This window comes from Condylostylus longicornis, unplaced genomic scaffold (assembly GCF_029603195.1).
Source record: "Condylostylus longicornis isolate FDR11 unplaced genomic scaffold, ASM2960319v2 ptg000049l, whole genome shotgun sequence".
In the NCBI taxonomy this organism is placed as follows: domain Eukaryota; kingdom Metazoa; phylum Arthropoda; class Insecta; order Diptera; family Dolichopodidae; genus Condylostylus; species Condylostylus longicornis.
Window position 1 is genome coordinate 7,272,468 of NW_026578018.1, and position 24,318 is coordinate 7,296,785.

The window sequence follows — 24,318 nt, forward strand, 5'->3', positions numbered from 1 at the left end:
GCTAGACTCACCTCAAATTAACTTTTCAAATTAAACTTTTCTAAAGAATATTTTAATTTCTAAATTTGGTTCGCCGAAATTTTTAATAAAATTGCTAAACAAATTTTATATAAGAAATATTTTTTTTTATATTTTTCAATTATTATGTGGTGAGATTTTAATTTTAATTGGATCCTTAAAATTTCGGCACGTCATTAAATATTAAGCTACTCATTTCTATATTGATTATTTATTAAATTCTATTATTTTTATTCCCTTAACAAAAATTCGCATGAGAGGCTCAGAATTTTCAGATGTTGCTACCAATTTTCTAAACACATTCTGATATCCACATAATACATATAGTTATTTTAATAAATTTTTATCAAAAAATTTTATAAGATTTAATATCCACTTTTCTTATTAAAAAAGAACATTTTTCAAAATTAAAATTTCAGCAAACTGTTACGCTTTATACGAGTACTATAGTAAAATATTACAAAGAATGGAAACCTTTGCACAAGCATTTAAAATGCCTTATAAATCTTCTTTAAATATATTATAAATTACTATAAACATACATACATGCACATATACGAGTATACATTCATGAATTAGACGCCTACATATATTTTTCCAATTCATTTAATTTCTAATCTTTTGAAGAGGACGATTTATTGAACGTTTAAATTCATCTAACCGTTCATTATATAAACCGTATATAATATAAAATCTATTTTGTTGCTTATTATAAAATTAATTTTTAATTTGTAATTTTCTTTACTATGTGGTTTGAATTATTCAGTGCGCAGAAGGCCAAAAAGAATTAGTTGAATAATTGTTCTTAGCTATCATAATCACAAAAATTTATAATATCATTTTGAATTTTTGACGTATGAACTAGCTGTACTCACTGGAATACTGAAAATATTTTCACACACACTATCTAAAGAGTATAGACGAAGCGAAGAGCGAGCTTTACAACCTTTGTATGCCTTATAGCCTCTTTGCGGATGAGAGATGATTGTTTACATAGGTATAAAATGTTTCTGTTGTGATCTAGTGTCTTCTTCAGAAATCTCGCACCGTAAACGTTGTTTTAATACAGCGGTTCATTTCAAGGGTGTACTCATAGTGTTCATGTTAAATCGGTCAATTAATTCGGTTATGGTTTTTATATACATAATGATTTTCGGTCTGTGCGGTATTTCAAACAAGGCACCATTTAATCATCCGGATAGTTCTAAAATTATATGAGATCTCAGAGTAGTTTACGGTTATTGATAAGTTTTGAAAAAATTTCTCTCTTTATTCACTAGAAAATATCCTAAAGTTTTCTGATTCACCAATAATATTTTTTACTTATTGCTTGGTGTTTTTACCGTTTTGTTTCTAAAAATAAGAGAAAGAGAGAGAATAATTTGTTTTTTTTTTATATACATTTTGGCTCAGAAGTCATCAATTTTTTGTATTTTGCTTATGTCACGACCCAAATAAAATATCCTAAAATTTCAAGAAAAAGAGAGAAAAAAAAGAAAAAAAGGAAAATATACAATGAAAACAAAAAGTACAATTGTGTATTAATACAATTGGCAAGGACTTATATTTCTTCTGTTTTATGCTTTTCAGCCTAAAATCTCCTTATAAAAAGTAGTATAAAAATATTTTTGGTGAAAAAATTTTTTTTTTTTTGGTTTTTCGCTTTTTTTTTTAGATCTCAATTAAAAGATAAAATGAAACTTTAATTAGTGAACTGAGCATTTTCTTATCATTACATTTCGGCCGTATATTTTGGTCCAATTTACACATTAAATATTTGTTTGCTAATTTATAATGCTTCTAATAAACAAAAAGCAGATTTTCGTTTTCGTTAGTAGGCTGAAATTCGATTGAATATTATTGTAGGAGAAACTATTTTAAACTAGAAGATCTCTGCGATAAAGCATTCTGGTTACAAGTTTATTTCTGAAAAAAATGTAATTAACACACAGTTTCGTTCAGTATCGCATGTTACAGTAATATTTTTTGATCTGCTTCTTAATTAAATCTTAATAATTTTGTTATATGACAGTAAAATTTATCGTATAAACTTTAAACATTGAATATTAAACACTTATACTCGTATTCTAATTATAAAGACATTAAAGCCACCTATCGAGAAAAAATATTATCAACTATTTTCCTAAATTATTCATTTAATTTGTCATTCATTAAAAAGATCAGTTTACTCTCATAGAATATAATTACATACATATTTACAGATCTAAATTGAGAACAATATCACGATACTTTTGAGAGATAAACAATTCACCAGGATGCCTTTTAGTTTACAGGATTTGTTTTTGATATAAAACCTCGGTTATTATAAACATTTATAATACATTTTTTTCCGGTGTTTTTTATTTTTGTGGTAAATATTTTTACCATTAAATTGTGGATTATATTACAAATATACTCGCAAATTTAATATGTATCTATACATTAATATATTTATACATTCAAAATATTATCGTTAAAATTTCTATATATACATTTTTATATATAAATAAATACATACAAATGTAAAATATAAATTTCTCACCCTAATAACAAAATTTGAGTATAATGAATAAGGCAATGAAACAATTTTTAGTTAGGCACTCAGTAGGAGAAAATCTAATATTTTGCTTTATTATGTTTTACGGGTATTAGTTCTCCGAATTTCTCAATAAATTTTGAATTTTGAAAAATGTTGAATTTTTTAAAATTGATTTTAGGCCTTTTCGAAATTAAAAATGTGCAATAGAAGATATTTACTTTAATTGTAGCAATATTAAATACTTGTGCGGGTGCTGGCGTATATAACTGCGAATATAAATTTTATACTTCATTGTATCGTTCTTAAAAGTTCTTATAGAAGCCGCTATGTCTTACACCTTCCGGAATATTAATAGGGAATTAAGCTGTCTTTAACCAAGTCGCTTAACTCATACTAAAATTATCGGCTTTCTAATCGAAATTTAGTTTTAAATTTTTTCAACAATATTATAACAAGGTTAATATATAACAATTGTTTTACTGTACTGTGAGCTCGTACGGACTTATGGCCTCCTAATTTTCTATTGAACTTAACCGTGTTGTGTTTATGTTATGGTAAATTCTTAAACGTCAAATTTTACAAAATCTGAGTTGTCTTAGTTTACGGATACTCTACTACGTTTTTACTCTCAGTCAAAGTTTAAATTCTTAAACGTTTAAAAAAAGTCAATTAAGCGTCAAAATTGTAGATTTTTTTTTTTACATGCAGACAGTCTTACGTAATTCAGTAAATAAATTTCATGTGTTGAGTGACTATCATTACGTTAAAAATAATATAAAAAATATTTTTATTGTTAATTTTTAATGTGTAAGTATAAAATTATTTTAAATCTAAAAAAAAATTTTTTTTTGTTTTGACGTTTACGGATGATCAAAATTCAAAGTCAATTACGGGTAAAAAGTTTACTAGATTTCTGTCCGTAAAAGTTTTAGTTTCAGACAGTTTGCAGACTAAAATCAAAATTTTGACGTTAAAGAATTTGCGGTTACCCTGCAAAAGGAATACTTTCTGTAAATTCTGTTTGGATGTAATGAGTTTCTTCACAAAAAAGTTTCGAGTTCTAGTAAAGTTTTAATTGTTTGGATGTACAAGATCTTAAAAAAAGCATTATTTTTATTCGGTATTTTTGTGTAATAATTTTTCAACATAAAAAGTATACCATTTTTGAACTTAGTTGAATCATTTCTAAATACGACGTCTAATTCTAGGGAGGGAGGGTGCGATTTTTATGTAAATAACTACACAAATACTTATATAAATAACTTTTAACAAAAAGTGAGTAAAAAAATTTTTTTAATCCTTTGAATAAAAGATTTACAGTTTTATTTTTTTTTTATTTTTATAGACCAGAAAGATGGAAAGCGAATATAAAACTTAATTTTTGATGAATCATATAGAATTTTTATTTTTTTCTCTGTTTCAAGGGTATTTCCTTTAATTTCATCTCAGAAAATATTTTTATTTTATTTCTTTGTTGTTTTTGTTTTAATTTTGAAATATTTTCACACAATTATATAATTATTATTATTGAGGTGTTGTAGTGGTGTTTAAGAGGTTGGTTGTTTATTATACACTTTTGCTTATATATGTACTTACTTGCTTATAAAATAATTTAAAATGAAATTTATATTTTTATTATTATATATAAAGTTGAATTATAATTAATATTAAAACATAATTACATTTTCTGTAAAGTAAAGAAGGCGTTCATAATCTTATTAAAAATATAAATTTTTCTTTATAGTTTTATAAAAGTGGGATTTCATTTATACTTTTAAATAGTTTACGGTATACTTTTATGGTTATAAAATAAAGATGTTTTTAATTATACTTAACCCTTAAAATTGAATTAAAGGAGCTTTTTAAGTTTTAAGTTTTCTCGTTCAGATTAAATAATGTTGAATGAATTTATTATTGTGTATATATGAGAACTTAAACTATTGGAGGGTAAAGTGAAATTTTTTAATTGTTAGTTTTTTTTTGTTGTTTTCTATAATGGGAAAATTGTAAGTTGCTCTTGTTATTTGTGTAGTTTTACGAATTGACTTTGTTATTCTTCAATATTTCATAATATTAAAGCCATGTTTTTGTGTTTTGAAGAACTGTGCCACGGGCTGCGTTGCATATTTAAGTTTCAAATTATTTTACATTTAAATCAGTTTCAAGTTATTTTCATTATTAGTACACGAGAACTAAAATAGAACAAGAGGCTTAGCCCCCAAAACAGTAACAGCGGCCTTCATAGTTATTGCTATTTTATTTAATTATATTTTTAGTACGAAGTCTTGGTTGGCACATAGGGAATCCAAAAATTTTTACTTTCTTACATTTAATTTTCGGTCGATAAGATTACGTTACGTTTATTCTTCTGTTTAAAAATATACTTTTCACTACCTTATTTTATTATGTAATATTAAGTAGAATAAAAGACTTAAGTACAAAACAGACAAAATTGCCATTCTTTAATGGTTATACTCAATAAAACTTTTTTTATAAAGAATCCATTTTGAACTTTATTTTAAGATTAATTTACTTTTACACATGAGATAAGGAATTAAAAAAAAATTAATATAAAAAAATTTTAGGCAGAAATATTTTTTAAAAAATTTAAACACCCAAAAGTTTCATATATTTGTGCATAAATTTAAATAAAAAGATTTTCCTTTGGGAACAATTCAACCATTTAAAAAAGATTTATCTAAGATAGAGAATGAATTTTTTTTTTCTGTTTGGCATTATCCATAAAATTTCATTTAAATTTACATTTTTAATTTATTATTTGAGTGATAATAATTTTCGTTATAATATCTCAAAAACTAATTTTAAAATTTTGTATACAGATGCAATAAGCATGGGAACAAACCAGCTATTTTCGTAAATAGTAACTAAAATTCTTTCCAACAAAACTTCATTGATATGTGTGACCTATAATTGGAAACACGAATACCAATGAATCTATAACTTTATTATTTTTCCGAATATTTAAAATTAGCTTTTGGAATTGTATGGTAACTAAACGAACTTTCAATATGGTAGCTCTAAAAAATTTTAATAGTAGCAATTCTAAAATTTTTAGAGCATATGTATAGAATGTAATTGGAAAAACCCTTACAAAATTTGATATTAATATCTTTATTAGTTTTTGGAATATCTAAAAAAAACCTCTTTGAGTTGTCTGGCTGTTACCCGAAACTGTTGGCAAAATTGGCCCAATTACAAAAAGGGTCCGCCCCTGGCAAAAAAAAAACATTTTGTGATAGTTTAGTGGTGTTTGCTTTATTCGTTTTTGAATTATTGTGTGATCGGACCGATGAACGAACGCACATGTCTAAATTAACGCAGAATTTTACGCTAAGAAAGAATATACAAAGTTCATACCGCAGAATTGCAATCTATAAAATGAAATGAAAATTTTTAAATTAATATTGGAATTTATTTCACTTTTAATTTACTTTTTAAATTTTTTTTCTTAAAAAAAAATTCCTATTGTAGGTATACACCTATAATAAAAGAAAAAGTTACTATAAAGTTCACATTAAAAAACACACCGCCTCAGTATTTTTTTACACTGAAACACACACTCATTGACTCATATACATATACATAATATGGATATAATGTATAACATAAATTCAAATATTATAAAAAAAAATGTGAAAATCATCTTCGGGTGAAAACCTTTTTTCTTTTTTTCTGAAAAAAAAATTCATATATTGTGTACAGTGCATAGTAACTAACATTGAATATTTTTCTATTAATGTATGAAATGTTGATTCTCACATAATTATATATGTACTCTACTTATATATGTATGTATGCTTGTGTAAATTTCTCTTTTATTATTATTGTTCAACAACTTCTATGTATGTGGAATAATTTATGCATTTTAACACAGTAAACCAATTTAATACAAAAGGAAGTCCTGTCTATTCAAATTTTATTCATTTTTGCTTTTATTTTATTTTTTGTTGCATTTTCTAAGCTTTTTATTTATTTCATTTTTGTTTTATGTTGCTCAGCCTCTCTTCTCCTCGCCCCCGTTCTCATACATTTTAGTTGAGGGATTCAGGGTTTTTTTTTATATCTCCATTTGTTTTTTTTTTGAATAGAAGCTTTTATGTCAAGTAGAAATAAAAAAACCAGAATAAAATTTGAAAAAAAAAACAAAAAATTATAAGAAGGCATTCATTCACCTTAAAATCCGGAGAATTTAAAAAGATAAATGGTTATGTATTCAAAGATTTTGTAAAAAAAAATTCCAACAACCATAATGCACATATTCTGAATCATATACCATACGAATACATAGTATGTATGTACATAATATTCATAGATATGCAGATAGTGTGGAGATAGGCGGAATGTTATGCATATATAGAAAAAATAGAAAAAAACATTTTTAAATAGTATAATAGAACCGAGAAGTGGGAAAGCATTATTGACTATGGGTTTTAATATCATAGAAAAATAAATAAGTTTATTCAGAGATGATTGATTATTGGTTTTATATAATAGAAAATAAAAATGAGAGTGTGTGTGTGTGTATGGTAAAAATTAGAACTCTATTAAAAGATTAGAACTCTGTTAAGAAGATAGTACACAAGTAATTATAGATTTTAAATAAATATTTACAATAAAATACATTAGTATAGTGTATTAAAAATAGATTTATAATCGTGTATTAGATCAGAGTAAGTAGAAAGTAAGGACGGCAGCTTAGAATTGTTTTTGTTAGAGAAAAATAATAAAAATCAATAGAATTTGATTAGATTCGCTATATGTACAATGGTTTTTCTTTGAATAACTGCAAATTATTTTAAGCAATCCATTTTCTCTTACAACAAATAATACATTTTGTATTAATAGTTTGTATGTATTGTACTTACTGCCGAAGTTCCCATTATACCAGTAAGAAAACACATACCCAGCTTAAAGCTAGATAGCCTGACTAAAACTTAATCACCCGTTTACGATCACCCGTTTTCTCCTGAGTTTGTGCATATGGTAATTGAGTCAGCAGTGATTCATATAACATTAGCAAGCAGTTAAGAACCTAATCTGTTTTATTTTCAGTTTTAAAATTTCTACTCAAAATGGATCCGTAAAGGTTTCATCCAGAATATCTTGATAATCCACAAAAGATTTAAGCTCATTGAAATAGTTACTATTCATTATAATTTTTTTCTACTTATTAACAGATAATCTTAATATATATAGCCTTCTCCATGAATATATTATCGTATTTGATATAAAATGTTATAATAAATAATATGTAATATAATTTTAACAAAATGTTATATTGTGCATACTGTACAATACTGAAAAATAGTTAAGAACATTTTATTCCAAAAATACGAGGCGAGGCCCAACTACATGTTTTGTTTTGTGATTGGTTTGTGTACAAATCAAGTTTATATATCTGCACTGCATATGTATTTATATTGCAACAGAAATTATGCAGAATAGTTTTAGAAGTTAAACTTGAAACTGAATTCATACTGCAGCCAGCAGTCTTATATCATTCTTAATTCAATTAATTTACATGATATTTCTTGAATTAAAATTTATTTCAAGTAAATATTTATTATTGACATTCTGAAGAAAAAATCTGTAATTATTATTTTAGCATTTGGATAATTTTGGGGTTGGTTCTCAATGCAACCTTGAATATATTTTGCAAAGTCCATACATGTATGTCAAACATAATGTCAAACACACAAGTCTAAATTTAGAAACAACCTCAATTTTTCTTTATAATATTCTTAAAGTTTCTATTGTGCTTGATTCTCGTGATCGTTGCTCGTTTCGTTTTAATGTTTGAAAAAACAGGAACTTATTTTTTTCATCTATGACCATATACATATACATTCATAATATATATTGTCGTATGTACTACATACAATCATACGTTTTTTTTTGTTGAAAAAAAAAATGTATAAAGTATAAGTTGAGGGCTCTATAGAGTGCATATATGGTTTTTTTTTGTTGTATGTTTAATTTATTTTGTTAGTTTTTTTTTCTCAAGTAGAAAATTAGCATAACTTAAAGGCACATATTAAACGTGTAAAACATCTGATATAATAATAATATGCTAAGTATGTATGTATACTCAGACTCATATGTGATGTATTTTCTGACATACATATATACATATACGAGTATAAAATAAATATAAAATAGTTGATAGAATAAACCTACATACGAGTACTGTGTTAGCTATTTAAATTTTTGTTTGTTGCATATGATGGTTAGAAAATTTTCTATTATTGTCCTTTTAGATATTCTGGTTTTGTTGCTATTTTTTTTTTTTTTTATTAGAATGCCTTTAAGGATTCATGGTAGAATAAATATTTTGTTATTTATAAAATCGTTATAATATAGTTGAGAAATTTATAGTTAGCCCTAAAGGAGTTTTAGTTTTTCATTCAATAATTATCATTGTAGGGCATCTTGTAAATAACTTGCGGTTTCAATTTGTTGTCCCTCTTTGAATTTCAAGTGCTCTTTTATGTGTATGAATATGGTAATTGATTTTTTGTTTTCACTATTTACAATGCGGCATATATGTATTTAATTATTTAAATAAATATAACAAATATAAACATACAAAGTGTTGGTATAAATTTTCATGAATATAGCTGGCGGTTTTTTAACGTATATGTGCATACATATGTAGTCATTATTAAGTTAACACTTCATTATAGAAAGTGAATAAAATATTTAAAGTATTATGCTAATTTGGACATTTTGATAGAGTATAGTTTTAATTTTCTATAAAATAAGCAAAAACCTTTGTATACCAAAAAAAAGTATATAATATTGTAGTATTGACAATGATAATTATGAAAAATTTTTTTATAATTTTGACGTCCTTCTGTAAACTTTATAGTTTTTGCAAAATATCTCATTAGCTTTAACGAATTTAATGGTTTCGGAACTTTATTCAATATTTAAGAAGAAAATATTGGACTCAAACATGTTTGAATGAATACAAAAATGTTTGAGTTCAATTTACTTCAAACTGAAAAAAAATTCTAATCAAACTGAAAAATATGTGAATTGAAATGGAAAATATTTAAGTTGAACTTGAAAATGTTTGAATTGCAAATGTTTGAATCAAACTCAAAAATGTTAGCTTGAAGTATAAAGCTTGATATTTATTGAATGGGATTAATCCTATGGTTGTCAAATCAAAAACGCATGATATCATTAAGTTTTCACTCATTTTTCATAAGTAATGCTCAAATTGAGTTTTTTTTTACCTCCTAACCATAATACGGAATACATAAAATATTGCATAGAACATTGTTCATCCCGTTGGCTTTTTGTGTAATTTTTTTACCCCCTTGCAACATTGTATGTTATGTTCTATATTATGTATTCGTATATAAATATATATTTATATTCCGTTATCCGATTTTATATGTTCATAAACTTTACTTTGGATTAAAATTTATATTACCGTATATACTAAAATTATAACATAGTAAGGTGAACAGCTAAGGATTAAAGAAAATAGATTTTTATTTCTTATTTCTATGATTCAAATTTGAATAGAAAAAGAAAGAGATAGGGATATATAGAGGGAGAGAAAGGAATATAAAAAAATGTAGACAAGGATAATTCATTGTTTCTTGTTTTTGCTCATAGGACTAAATTTTTCATCAACAATCACATTTTTTTTAAAACATCCACACATTTTTACATTCAATATAATATGCACGTTGCACATATTCAAGAACATCGTGAATTTCCTTCAATTTTCATTATTATACTGGTTGTGAATTTTACTTTTGTTTTTTGTTTTATAAATATGTATATATGTAGTATTGTTGGTAAAAAAGGAGAGTATTGTTTTGGGAAGTTTTCAGGATATTAGACATGGTTGTATCGCTTTTGAGTTGAAAAATATTAAAAATTTGTCCAAATGATAATTTTTTCAATTTCATGTTCGATTTTTGTTTGTCGTAAATAAATTTGCATTAAGCTAGAGATTTGTAAAGTAGCACATTCTTGTTAATACTTAAGTTATAAATATTTCGTTTTATTTCGTCATTTAAAAGACCACTTATGTTTGCAAAATGCACTTTATGTAATAATGAAATGTTATGGTGATGAAATGTTACAATGATGAAATGTCTCGTATGATGAGATGTCAGGGAACCCTATAATCATTCCTTTTAAATTATATATGATTTGGTCGATTATGTGATGTTCACATCCCATGTTTTTTTTTGCTCCAAGGGTGTTAAATATCTTTTAATAAATTTAAAATGGAAGAAATATAAATATGATCGCTTATATATATATGATCTCTTTATATGTATTTGAGAACACTTATATGCACATTCATATTATTATGTATATACATATATTATATAGTACATAAATAATATTTTTATATAACTTTAAATAACAAAAGATGCACAGGAAACAATGCAAGAAAATGCACAAAAAAAAAAAACATGAAATAGGAAAAAAGTTCAGTTTAATCGTGTAGACTAACTGGAAGAAATTTTTTATACTTGTATGTTTATTTATCCTTTGATTTCCTCCATTTTTTTTTTTTATATTCATCCGCTTGCTCCGTCACCACTCGCAGTTTACTTTATTCTCATTCTGGTTTTTATTAGATAATTGTTGTATATGTGAGATGCTCACATCTATATATACACTTAACTCATTTAAGAATCCTTAACAAAAGGATTAACTTCATTTACTGTTCATTTTGTTTACTTTTCTTCCTTTTCATTTGTGTTTTCTTCATTTCTTTTTATTTTTTAATTTTATTTTATTTTTGAAGTAAATTTTCTTAAAATCAAGTGAATTAAAAGGATATTTTGTTAGCGTTATTCTTTGTTCATTTTCTTTGATAAAAATTAAATTTTTGCATTTTTTACTTTTTTTTTATTGAAAAATAAGATGAAGTCTTCATTATTCATTATATGAATACAATATATAACAAGAGAAAAGATTACATAAGAAAAGAATAAAAGAAAATTTTATTTTTTTATTTCATATCTTAAGTATTTAATGAGAATTTCTTAAACAAGAAAATTTATTTAATTTTAAAGTGAATAAACAATTTATTTTATTCAAAAATAATTTTAAATCGAAATGTTTTTCTATAAATAAAAGTTGTTGTACAAGGTGTATTCAGGAAATTTAAAAAAAAAATTAAGGAGGCTTAAACTTTTAGAATTTGGAGGGCCTAAATAAATATTTTTTTTAGAAAATAAAACCTTTATTTTCTGTAATTTCTTATGATTTTGGGCGTTTTTAAAATTTTAAACGTTTTGACCCTTTACGGTATCGCTGCTTTTATTTTTTTGTGATACAAAACATTTTGTATATAGATTCTAGAACTTCCAACAATTGAATATAAATATTCGTTTTAAACGGCTTAAAGGGCGTAGTGGGTAAGATTTCTTAATTAAAGTCAAAATTCAAGTTAGATTGCTAATTTAAGAAAAAAATTGAGTTCTAAAAATTTTCTATCAAAATTTTAACCGAATTTATTAAAAAGCTTTGCATATTCGTGGATTTTTTATCATTGATTAGGCGATCATAAGTGTATAGGTGTTATACTCGTCGTTGGATGCGGTAATCTTTTTTGTCGGCTTATATGTCGATTATATGTTGTCAAACATATTTAAAAAACTAACCTCGAAAGCTTTCATTTTGAAGTATTTCTTGTCCTTGTTTTGTATTTTTAAGAAAAAAATTTAAATATTAAAACACCCTGTACGTCTATAAATAAGTTTTTAATTAATTTCTTTTAATAAAATATTGTTATGATTCTTGATTATTAAAATAATTAAACAAGGAAAAAAATAAGAAAATATCCTTTAGGAAATAACCTTGAAAATATTAGAAAATATTAAAAAGATGCTGTTCTTTTTTTTTCAAAGAAAATTATAAAATTTTTTTAATAAATTTAAAATGAAATATTCATCGTTGATCAGAAATATCCCAAGTCCAACTTTTAAGTGAATCTAGATTATATTTATCATCAAATTTTAGTAATGTTGGTTATTATATATTTAAATCGCAATCCTGAAAAATTTTCAAAATGTGATTTAAGATGATTCTGATCCAAGACGTTTAGTATGAATTTTTAAATGGGTTGTAAATTAATTATTTCTTTTTCTGTTCTCTTGAATAATTATAATAATTTTTAATACAAAATGAAGTTGATTAACCAATTCTTTTAGCTTGGACGAAAATTCATTTAATAAATTCAAAAAAGACAGAAATCGAAAATTAAAATTCCACCCACAATTAAATTGGAAAATGTTAATTAATTATTTTAATAATTTAAAATTTAATTATCAAGTTAAATTATTCATTTAATTCAATTTAAATTTCAAACATTTTAAATATATTTTTAATATTTTACAATATTTTAAAGCGAAAAATAAAAAATTCTGCTGAATAAAAAAAAAAAGAATTATAAAATCAATAAAATTAAAATCAGGAGAAAAAATTATAAAATTAAATTAAAAAAAAAAAGTGAAACATAAAAAAAAAATATTAAATTATTAAATGGAAAATGAATGCAAACGGAAAATTAAAGGATTCAAATCTGTTATTGTCCTTGAAAATCATAAAAACAACAACAAAACAATTTTTTTTTCATTTTTTAATTTATTCCCTTTTTATATTTCATCTACCTACATTATTTTGTATTGTTCCCAAAAAATTCTATTCAATAATTTTTCTCTCTATGTTATTATAATAAAATTAAGTGGAGATAGAAAATAAAAAAAAAAAAGGGACCTTTACCTAAATGAAATTCAAATTATTCTAGATTATCATAATATTCCAATTACAACATTGAGAGTTTCAAATGATTTCAAAGAAATAAAGAAAAATATTCTAAAGTTTTTATTTTATAGGGTGGACGAAAATTTCTGTATTTATCCTTGATGGGAGAAATACAAAAAATTGAATGGAAAAGAAAAGTGAAACGAATTATAATAGAAGAAAATTTTTTCTCTTATTTTTTTTTTTCTTGTATTGCCATCTCTACCTACTAATTATTTCCTCTTTTTATTTTGTGATTAAGGGAAAAGGAATAATTTGGTTATTCAAGAAATTTTTTTTATAGAAAATTCTATAATATTTTTATTACGTTATTACATTCGCATTCAAATTATATGTGAGATTATTCTCTTTGCATATAATAATAGGAACTAATTTAAAAAAAATTTTCAGTTTTATATTCTATAATACTTTTAAGTATAGTAAATTAATAAAAGCAGAGGTATGCAAGATAAATGTATATGTTTGTGGATTTGGCTATATTCATGGGGTTTCCTATATATATGAATATATTATGAAAGCTTCCAACATATTTCACATGTTTAATTCGAAAAACAATGATACGCTTAGAAAATTGTTATATATAGATGAATTATGCTTTACATAACTTTCGAGAAATTAGATTTCGATCAATTTATTATGGTATGACAATAGAATATGAGAAATATAAAGTAGTCGGTAGTCAATATTAATAGTCACAGTTGAATTTCTTATCTTGTCAATTAAATTTGTAATTTGAAAATTTTGTTTAGTTCTGCTACGCACCCTAGTAAACTGATGAAAACTAAATTTATGTACAATCGTACATACGTCGTTTCTTATACCGTACGATTATATCGTATTTTATACCGTATTTATATGACATTTTCTATGTGAAGATTTTTATAACATTGTTTTTGTAAATTTCGTTGTTTTCCCCAAATAAATATTTAAATTTGTTAAATAAAAATTATAAATTTAATCTCTCATTTTGCAGTGCATAAATTTTCGAACAAACAGACAGCGAATGCTAAAAAAAGCACTTTTATCAGGACTAAAATTCAAATGAATTTTTTATTTCTCTTCCTTTTTGTTTTTTTTTTTTTTCGTAAATGAAAACCATTCATTGTTTTCATTATTATTAAAGTGGATTTTATTTTAATGGATTTTATTACCTACATTTAGAAAATGAAAAGAGAAATAATTAAAAAAAAAAAAGAAAAAATGAAAAAATTTAATTCACACATTCAGAAAAGAAGTACATGATCGTAATTAATTGTGTTGCATACTTTTAGGATAATTCAAAATTATATCGTTTTTTCTTACTCTAAATTTGTAAAATGAATTCACTGAAATATTTGGGTATAAGAGACAATTATTTTATATGTTTTGGATAGTTAATATATTTATGAAATATTAGAGATACTAAGGAAGGGAGTATGAAAAATTAAAGATATACGGGATTAAAATTAGCAAATGTAATAGAACTTACCACACGCTTAAAAATTCATAACTATGATAATTTTTTTTTTTTAAATTTAACTTCTTTAATCGCAGAAGAATTTAAATACTACATAGTTTTAGGTATTCAAAATCTTTATACTTAAAACGTGTCTGTTAGGAATTTCGGTTATAACATCAGTCGAACGCTACTAAAAACCGAAACGAGCACATCATTAACGTCCAAAAAGCACATAATTAAATTGAAAACAGAACAAGAGCGATTTTCTGCGACCAAAGGTCCGAATTCATATAGAATACACATATGTATTTAAATGAAACTGCCCAGAATCAAGTAAAATTACCTACGAGAATTTTATCGTTCGCGGTATAATATTGTTGAATTGATTTTGCCGTTTCGCTCTTGTTCTGGGTTAACAACAGACATCGTTCGCCGCTTTCGTTCTATGAAAGAAAATTTTATAAACGTTAAACGATTTTTGGAATCCTTTTTCAAAATCCTTGTATGCTTTAGAGCTTTGAAAAATAATGAAAATGTAGAATAAGATCAGGAAGAAAATTGTTATTTGTTTCATGTTTTCTTTTTCAAAAAGAAAAAACAAAACAAACATTGTTAAATGATTTCATTCTGTTTCCTCTGATTGTGATTATCTATCTCTCTTTCTCTTACTCTCGCGTTCCCTTTCTTGTTACTTGTATTGTATTTTGTTTTTTTTTTCTCGGTTTTATATTAGAAATCGATTTTTTTATTAAATATTTTATATTTATTTTTTTTTTTTGTTTTTTAGGCCTCGTTCTGGAAATATTCTAACAAGACGGCTGTGTCGAAATCGACGTGGTGAGGATAATGAACTTTATCGTTCGAATAGTTTTAAATTTGAACGTTTTGAAAGAAAGGAGGTGAATGAAAGTGGTACAACACTTCAAAGAAAGGTAAGTGAATTAATTTTTTATCTATTTTTTTTTTTGGTTTCTGTTTCGAATTGTTTTCTTTATAATTTTATAGTATTTGAGAATCTTTTATCGTATCGTATAAGCATCTTGTGGTGTGATAATTTTTGTTATTTAACTTGAAAGAAGTGAGAAACAGTTAAAGAAAACAAAAAAGGATTTTACGAACAAAATAAAAAATATTTTTTTTTTGATATCCTTTACACTTTTAAATGAGTTTTCGAATTAAATTGATTTTGTTATTGATTCTATTTGATCTGTATTTAATATACTTAAAAGTTAAATAGAGTTTTTCCTAAAGTTTTAGAGCTTTTTAACTCGTTTCTCATTTATTAGTTTCTCATTAATTTTTAATTTAATTTAATGAAATTAAATCTTAAATTAAATATTTATGAATTATATCATTGCCTATATTCTTATTTTATACTGGATCTAAAAATTTAATTGGGTTATTACAGAAACAAAATTAGAAATCAAAATTTTCTAGACCTTCACGTTTTTATTATTAGGAAATAATAACAAGAAAGTAGCATCTGCATTTGCAGAATTATGTGACTAAGTCTCTAAGACTGTATTGATATTGTCTGTTTGTTGCCTCTGTCCTCTTTAAATCTAATATTATCTAATCTAACCTAACCTCTTCCTTAAGTAAAATTTTATTTCATTTCAAAAACCGTATACCATTTCTTAATATTACATTATTTGTTTAGTAAATTTCAGTATTTTTAACATTTTTAAAATAATTTTCTTAAAATCTTAATATTAGTATTATTAGCCTAGAATCCTTTAACGTTAGTATTATTAAACCTTTTCTAATTTTAATTATTTTTAAAATGTGTTAATTAATTCTATTGCATAAAGCTTTATTTCAAATTACAATTAAACAATATGTTTTTGGGGAATCATTTTATTAAAAGATTAAATGATAAAAAAAGGAACAAAATGTTGTAATTAATCCCACTAAATTGCTGTGAAAATACAATATTAAAAATTTCTATGACAATAAACTTAAACATTTAAACCACATGATGCCTCCCCAAAATCAAGAGAACTCATATGCTTTTATACATGTTATATTTTTTGATATAAACAGAGGGTTGAATAAAGTCTTTTTTTTTTTAAATAGATGTATTTAAGTGTGTAAATTTTTCTTGATATTTGTGTGTAAATATCTTTTGTGTGTGTATAGGACACTTACACAAAAAAATTTTAAAAATTTATTAAATTAATATTAATTAAAAATTACTTTAAATAAACTTTATTATGTCAAATTTTTTAATTAAGTTCTGGACTAGTTCTGAACTAGCATTCATTCTCATGTGTTGCAAAATTTGTTTAAGGTGACGTTGGGAAAGAATTCCACTTTGTCAAAAATCAATTATTAACACGATTTTTTGCAATTTCGAGGTACAAGAAATTTTCGGAAATTTCAATTTCAATGTTTATTTAGATGACAGCATATTCCAAAACTCTGTATAATTAAAACTTGATCTAGAACATCTAGAGTTAAAGTAAATTGATTTTGTGAACAGGTTTTCCTTTTGCATTATAGATTTAATATTAAAGCCACCCCCGAAGTTCAAACATTTTGAGCTAAAATCTTCCTTCAATATTTTCCTTTTTACAAATAATTTGACAATTTAGAAGTAAGAAGTCGAAATTTGATTAAAATATTTGAGAACAGCTTTTTAATATGATTAGATTTAATAATTTATTGCAGAAAGAAAAAAAAAAAACAAATTAACACAGATACGACGATAATATCCTTTTGAACAACCTTAAAAATTATCAGATTATTATTTTAATGTTCTCATCTTATAACTTTTTGAACTTTAGTTTACCTTTTTTTTCTCTTTCATTTAAAATCAAGGAGCATAAAAACTTATTGGCTTGACATCTATTTTTAGAAATTTCTCTTAAAAACAGAAAAGAAATGTAAGAGATTTAATACAGATTTGATATGGTAACCTACATACATATACGTCACATATATGCTAATGTTAAGGTGAATCCGGCAATAATGCAAATAACGATAATATTATGTTGTTATAATATATTCGGCATTAGATAGACGACTTGTTGAAAGCTTATACTAAATTAAGAGAGTACATAAGTACAAATTTTTTCTGTTCTTTTATAGTTCAGAAAATTTTTTGTAGTTTTGTGGATAGCAACAATTTTCAAAAGCTTTTCTCATAGAAGTTACCTTGTATTATTTTGTAAAAATTAAAAAGATACCTTAATTCACAATATTATGTCGCTTAAAAATTTCATTTGTAATTTTAAAAATTCTCAATATTTAAAAAAAACTGTAAAATAATAATTTTTTGCATAAATATTTAAAAATTTGTAGATAATATGCTTGAAAAAACTAAAAAATCTTCTCTCAAAATAAATATTTCAAAAATTTCCATTGTGAACTTTTTCAATTTTTGTTTTTCAAATTTGAATTTAATTCATTAATATTTTTGTAGTGGGCAACATATTGATGTAGTTCTTGCAGGTTTCTTTAATATTGTGTTTATTTTTGTAGTTAAAAAATTAGTTAGCTTAGACACAAACCTTTTCAAAATTAATAATATTTAAAAGTTCTTATAAACCCCTTTAGATGTCGCGTAAATAGCTAAAAATATAAATTTCTATTATTGTAATGTTTAAGGTGATTAAAACGCATATGAACTAAAAAACATTTACTTAATTTTCAAATAATTTACTTAATTAAAATATTTTATTTAATTATAAACAAATAAGTGAGTTTTTCAAGATCAATTAACCATTTAAAAATTGAATTTACAATTTATTATGGAATACGTAGAATTTGATTACAAAAAAAAAAATAAGTTTATCCGGCGAATTATCTGATTGTAAAACTAATTTAGAGCCTTGTAACAATTTACAATAACTTTAAAGCTATAATTATAATGATTCCTTTATATAAAATTCAAAATTATCGTCATTAGAATGATAATTTAATGGTATTAATAAATAATTACATGAAAGAGAACATTATTACTTAATATTTTCCATAATATTAACAAAGGATACAAAGAATACAATTTTTATAACACACATACATATTATGTACATTATAATTATACATATGTACAGGTATATATTTGTTTATTATAAAATTAATTGAATATGAAAATATTTTCATACTTTGAATGTATTCTGATAATATAATATTGTATAGTTCGAAATCTATTACGGTATAATTCAAAAATGATGCCGAAAATATATCAGAAGTGAATTTATTAGTAGGCTGAACAAATTTTCGGTAATGTTACAATATAAGAACTGTTACGATAATGTTGCAATAAAATTGAATAGAATCTTAACAATCTGAAGTAATGTGAACCTGAATCCTTGTTTGATTGAATATGTATAGGAGTAGAGTTTAAGATGATCAAGCAATTAAAGAAGAGTTTTGCATTATTAAATATATTTCACCTAAAATTTCTATTTATTCTTACTTCTTAATTAAAGCTTTTATAATTGGCTGTAGAAAAGTTATTATATTGAATCTTAATTGGTATATTAAAATTCCGATTTCATAGTGCGTATACATTTATATAAAATTATAAATAATGCAAAAAGCTGCCTTTAGAAAAAAAAAGTAGTATATAAAATATTACGATTTTTTTATAGAGTACTAGTATATAAACGAAACGAATCAATAGTAATACCTCGTAAGTCCAATTATTCAAATCTAAAACATAGAACACATATTTTAGTTCGAAATTATTGTTATACAATTTCATATATTTAGAATGCATCTATATAACACATAACAGAATATAATAACAGTTTAGTAGTTATATACACTATATAATTAATGTAGTCAGCATAATCGTTTTAAGCAGGTGTCTTAAATGGATGCATAATTTTTTATATTATTTTTTTTTAGTAAACGTTTTTTAATTTTTTTTTTAATTTTTTTTTATATTCTCTGCTCCTTTTACACTTCTTTTGTTATACTGTCGGTTAAATTTTTTTTTTTATTTTTTTGGTTTTTCTCTTTTATGAAAGCGGTAATGTCCTGTAAAATAAATATTTATTTTAAAATACACTTTCATTAAGATTTTACGAGTATGTATATATGTATGCGTTGCTCATGTAGAGTTCATTTCCTCTTAATATTAACTTCACCTTTGAGTCTTTTGTTTATATGAAAATTTTTGAATATTCAAAGTAGCTGTATGACGTGTTGTACGTTTTAGTACTTAAACAGTAAAATCATTATTATGAACAGTAAAATCAACTCGTGCACAAACAATGTATATGAAGGGAAAACATTGAAAAAAGCAAATTATGATTTAATTTTTTTTTTTTTTCGGTCTTCAAGTGAAAATTAAGCTACACATATTCCTTGCTATATCCAAACTGGTTTACATATAATTTATTTTTTTAAAATATTGAAAAAATAAAAGTTGTCTGTATTAAAAGGTTGTTTTATACTTATTGGTTATGGTTTTTGTAAGTGATTTTTGTATTGTATAAAAATTCTTTTGACGAATGTATTGTAAAAGAAAGGATTTTTCATGTCCAAGTTAAAAGGTGAATATTATAAAAAAGAAAAATTAAAAGAGTAATTTGTAATATTATTGAACGGAACATGAAAAAGGACTTCAAATATTTTAGAAAATTTTGAAAGTATTTAAAAAAAAAATTGTTTTTTTAAAGAAAGTTTTGAATTTATTTGAATAAATTAAAGGGTCTACATTGTCCTGAATTTTGGTTTATTTTTAAAAATAATGTTAATTTAGTTTTCAATATTGAAAACTATGAATTTAATTTTTTTAATTAAATTCATATAATACGTACATGTAGTTTTAAAAATTTTTAGATATTGTGGAAATTACAAAATTTTCTACCTTATACCAAACATAAAATTTCTAATTTAATTTTCTTGTATAATAAATTTTCGATATAAATGTGCGGGCGTTTTGTTATTTATATTATTTTTATCTCAGCATGTAACTTTGTTTTCATTTAATTTATAACCACTGCGTGTATAGAATGAATTTATTTATTCTGTCAAAAATATATAGACGTCTATTTCAAATATAATTTTAACTGTAAAATACTATAATGACAGTAACATCATTAGTTGGAAGAAATTTGACATACTGTTCAATTTTTGTTTATTTTTTTCAATTTAGTTAAAATTTGTTATAGGTTATTATAAAATTATATATAACTTTTGAATAAGACCGTTGCTGTTCGGTTCGGTTCGTTGTCGCTGACCCAGTCATCCCTTCGTCTATGCTATAACGGTTTTAAATTGAAGGACAAATGTTGTGTAATTCGTTAGTTGTGAGAATTCCATTTGCAAATTAGTATCAAACAGTTAAAAAAATATGTTTATTGCATAAGCCTTATAGTTGTTCCACAAAAGCAATTACAATCTTACATTGTTTTAGTTGATTTTTCGCTAATAGACTTTTATACGTTTACCTAAAATAACATTTTTATTTTAAATACATAAATATAGGAATTAAATGGACCTTCTAACCGCAAAGCTTTACTTTGATTTTATCCGAGTTTTCTGAGCTAATTATTGAGTTGTTATCGGTGAACGTGTGTTTGATCCATGCCAGTCAGGATCCCAATAATTGTTACCCAAATTATGTAATTTGCAATAAATAAAAAATTTCAAAATTTTTCCTATATAAATTTTAAAAAATTATTTCAATATTTTTCGTTTAGATTTTGTTTACAAAATACCCGGAAGTTATTGAAAATTTAATTTTTCTTTGATAAAATCTAGAAGTAAAAAAAAACTCTGCAAATTTTAAAGCAAAAAATATTATGTATAGAAAAAAAAAATAATTCCTATTAAATTTTAATGTTTATTGTAGATAATTATATGAGAAAAATATTAAAAATGCCATAAAAAAAATATTTTCGAGAAAAAAAAAAAATTTTAAAAGAAATAACAATAATTGATTAAAATAAATGTAGAGGAAAAGAAAGCCTTTAAGGATTACAGAAAACGAGAAGAGAAAAAAAAATTATTTTAAAGCCATTGAAAAAGGACTTTTTTTTAATATTTTTTTTTTGGTATCATCTTCAAATATCCTCGTAATTATATTCGTTCCATTAAGGATACAAGTTTTTAAAACTTTTATCGCTAGACATTCTTTGTTTTTTTTTTTTCTGTTGTTGTTTTTATGTTGTCTTAAAGATGTTTTTTAACGAATATAAACCAAAGAAATAAATAATAATTGTTAAAAAAAAACGAAGAACAAAAAATACGGTTAATTTTAACTTGTATATAACGCTCGTTGCCATTTTCTTTTTTCTTCTTCTTTTCTATGTGGAAAATTATTTAAAAAGAAAATTCAAATCGATGTAAAAGTAATAGACGACGTCAGGTGTTCAAAAATCCCATCGAATTTTTTTGTTTTTATGCTTTTCTTGTTTGTTTCTTTTTTGTTGCCTGTCTGTTTGTTTGAAGAAACATAAAATTCTAAAAAAAGGAAAATTTTTCCTTGTTTCTGAAGAAATTTTTATTAGAATGTTTTTTGTTTTTTTAAATAATTTTTCCTTTTTTAAGAAAAATATGCGTAACACACCGAGTTCCAAGTAATTCTACAATACTTTCAAATTATTGTAACAAAAAGTATAAAATTTAATTCTGAGAAAAAAAATATTTTTTCTTCTCAACATGAGCAGAAAATTGTAGGAAAATATTTTTCTTTTTTTTTTAATTCTATTCTTTAAAAATTTCTTTATTCTTTATTGCATGTATGAGCACTTAAAAGAGAAAAACCGGATTAATACAAATGATTTGTTTCCTTTTTCAAGGATTAAATTTTTTTTTTATACACATACATAGATATTTTCACTGTTGCTTTTTTTTTTTGAATTTCTTTTATACAATTGCTTTTTATTTGATAAATTTAAAAAAAAAATTAAAATTAAATTTGAATTTAATGATAGAATTTTAGATTTTACGTTTTGAATTGATTTTGTATTTGAATGGAAAATTTTTAAATTTGAATTAATTATTGTGAATTATTTATTGTGAATATAATAGTTTACAACGTTTTCCATTTATAGTATAGAACTTTTCTAGCTATATATACCAGTTTATATAAAGGAATAGTTGAAAGCATCTAGTTACACATATTTCTTCCAATTTATGGAAAATACTCGTTCAATTCACAATATTAAAATTTACTAGGTATGGTTTATAAAATTGCATTTGATTTATAAACTATTGTAACCTAATTACTTCGGAGTTATTAGCAGTATATTATTTCTGTAATACCAGCCACTTTATAAAATTTATGAAATATTATCCAAAGTGCAGAAAACAAAGAAAATTTAGTCAAGGAATGTTATAAGAAATTTTGATTTTTTCTTTCATAATACATTTGAGATGAAATTAAATTAAATTATTTATTTATTTTACATTTAAATCTTATTGTATTCGGACTAATGCTAAAAAGAAAAGAATGGTGTTACTTAAAAAGTAAAATTGTCTCAATAGAAAAGTATATTTAATTTACGATTATTTTTGTTTTTATTATTCATAATCCTTTATTTTTCCCAAACCCAAATACCGTATAAAGCATAGTTTCGAAAACACGAGGGTGAATTAAAATGTTTTGAAGCTAAAAATTAAAACTCAGTTAATTTCAAGAATTCAAATTTCAAAGAATAAACGCTTTGGACTTTCGAAATAAATGATAAATTGTTAAATTAAAAATTGTTTTCATTTAAAATTATAGAATTATTTTATTTTTCTATTAAGTTAGATTTTCTTTTATTTTTCGAGCAATAAAAGTGGGTATAAATGTGTGGCCGATACTGGTACCAATATCTCTTGTATAAATTGACAGCTAAAGGAGAAATTGTTCCATTCAACACTTGGTAGTACCAGTAGGTTAAATTTTTAATGTACACACTTCTTTTCAACTGCGCCCAAATTTTTTGAGCTCTAATAGAAGATTTTTCAATTTTGTAATGCTCGCGTTTTAAAATTTTATTTTATTCGAATAAAAGCACATAAAAGCATAAGGCATAAAATCGAATTTTTTTTTTAAGTCTTTCCGCTTATTTAAACCATATGAAATAGATTTAAAAGTACGTACCTTTTCATAAAAAAAAAAATCCAAATTTTAAATGGCGAAAATTTGTGAAAATTTTTTATATTTTCCATTTTATTTTTTTTTTAATAAAATAGAATGCGAAAATCTGCGAAATAAGTGAAAAAAAGGAAAAAAAAATAGGAAATATAGGAAAATTATTTATTTGTGTTTTTGTTTTTGATTTAGAATTTTTTCCGCAATGGAATTAGAATAGAAAGGTTTTTTGTTAAATAAATTTTCATTAATGACAGACTATATAAAAATGAGAAAAAAAAACAACTTCGGTATGAACAAAAACAATTGAAATTTATCATTTTAATGTCAGTGTGAAATCCCACCAAAAAAAAAAAAAAACAAAGGTGTATGAGAACTTATAGGCTCATAAAGTGTGCGTGTTATTTAAAAAAGGATTTTGTAAGGATTACCATATATGAATTGTTCATTTCA

General features: G+C 23.7%; 1 protein-coding gene across 1 annotated transcript in view; it reads left to right on the plus strand.

Moving 5' to 3' along the window:
* Positions 1-24,318, plus strand: part of LOC129611482 (probable serine/threonine-protein kinase DDB_G0288147) — a 63,335-nt gene that overhangs the window by 35,851 nt on the left and 3,166 nt on the right. The window contains exon 3 of the mRNA XM_055524659.1: positions 15,610-15,754. Coding sequence (XP_055380634.1) covers positions 15,610-15,754 — 145 coding nt within the window. The remainder of the gene's footprint in view (positions 1-15,609; positions 15,755-24,318) is intronic.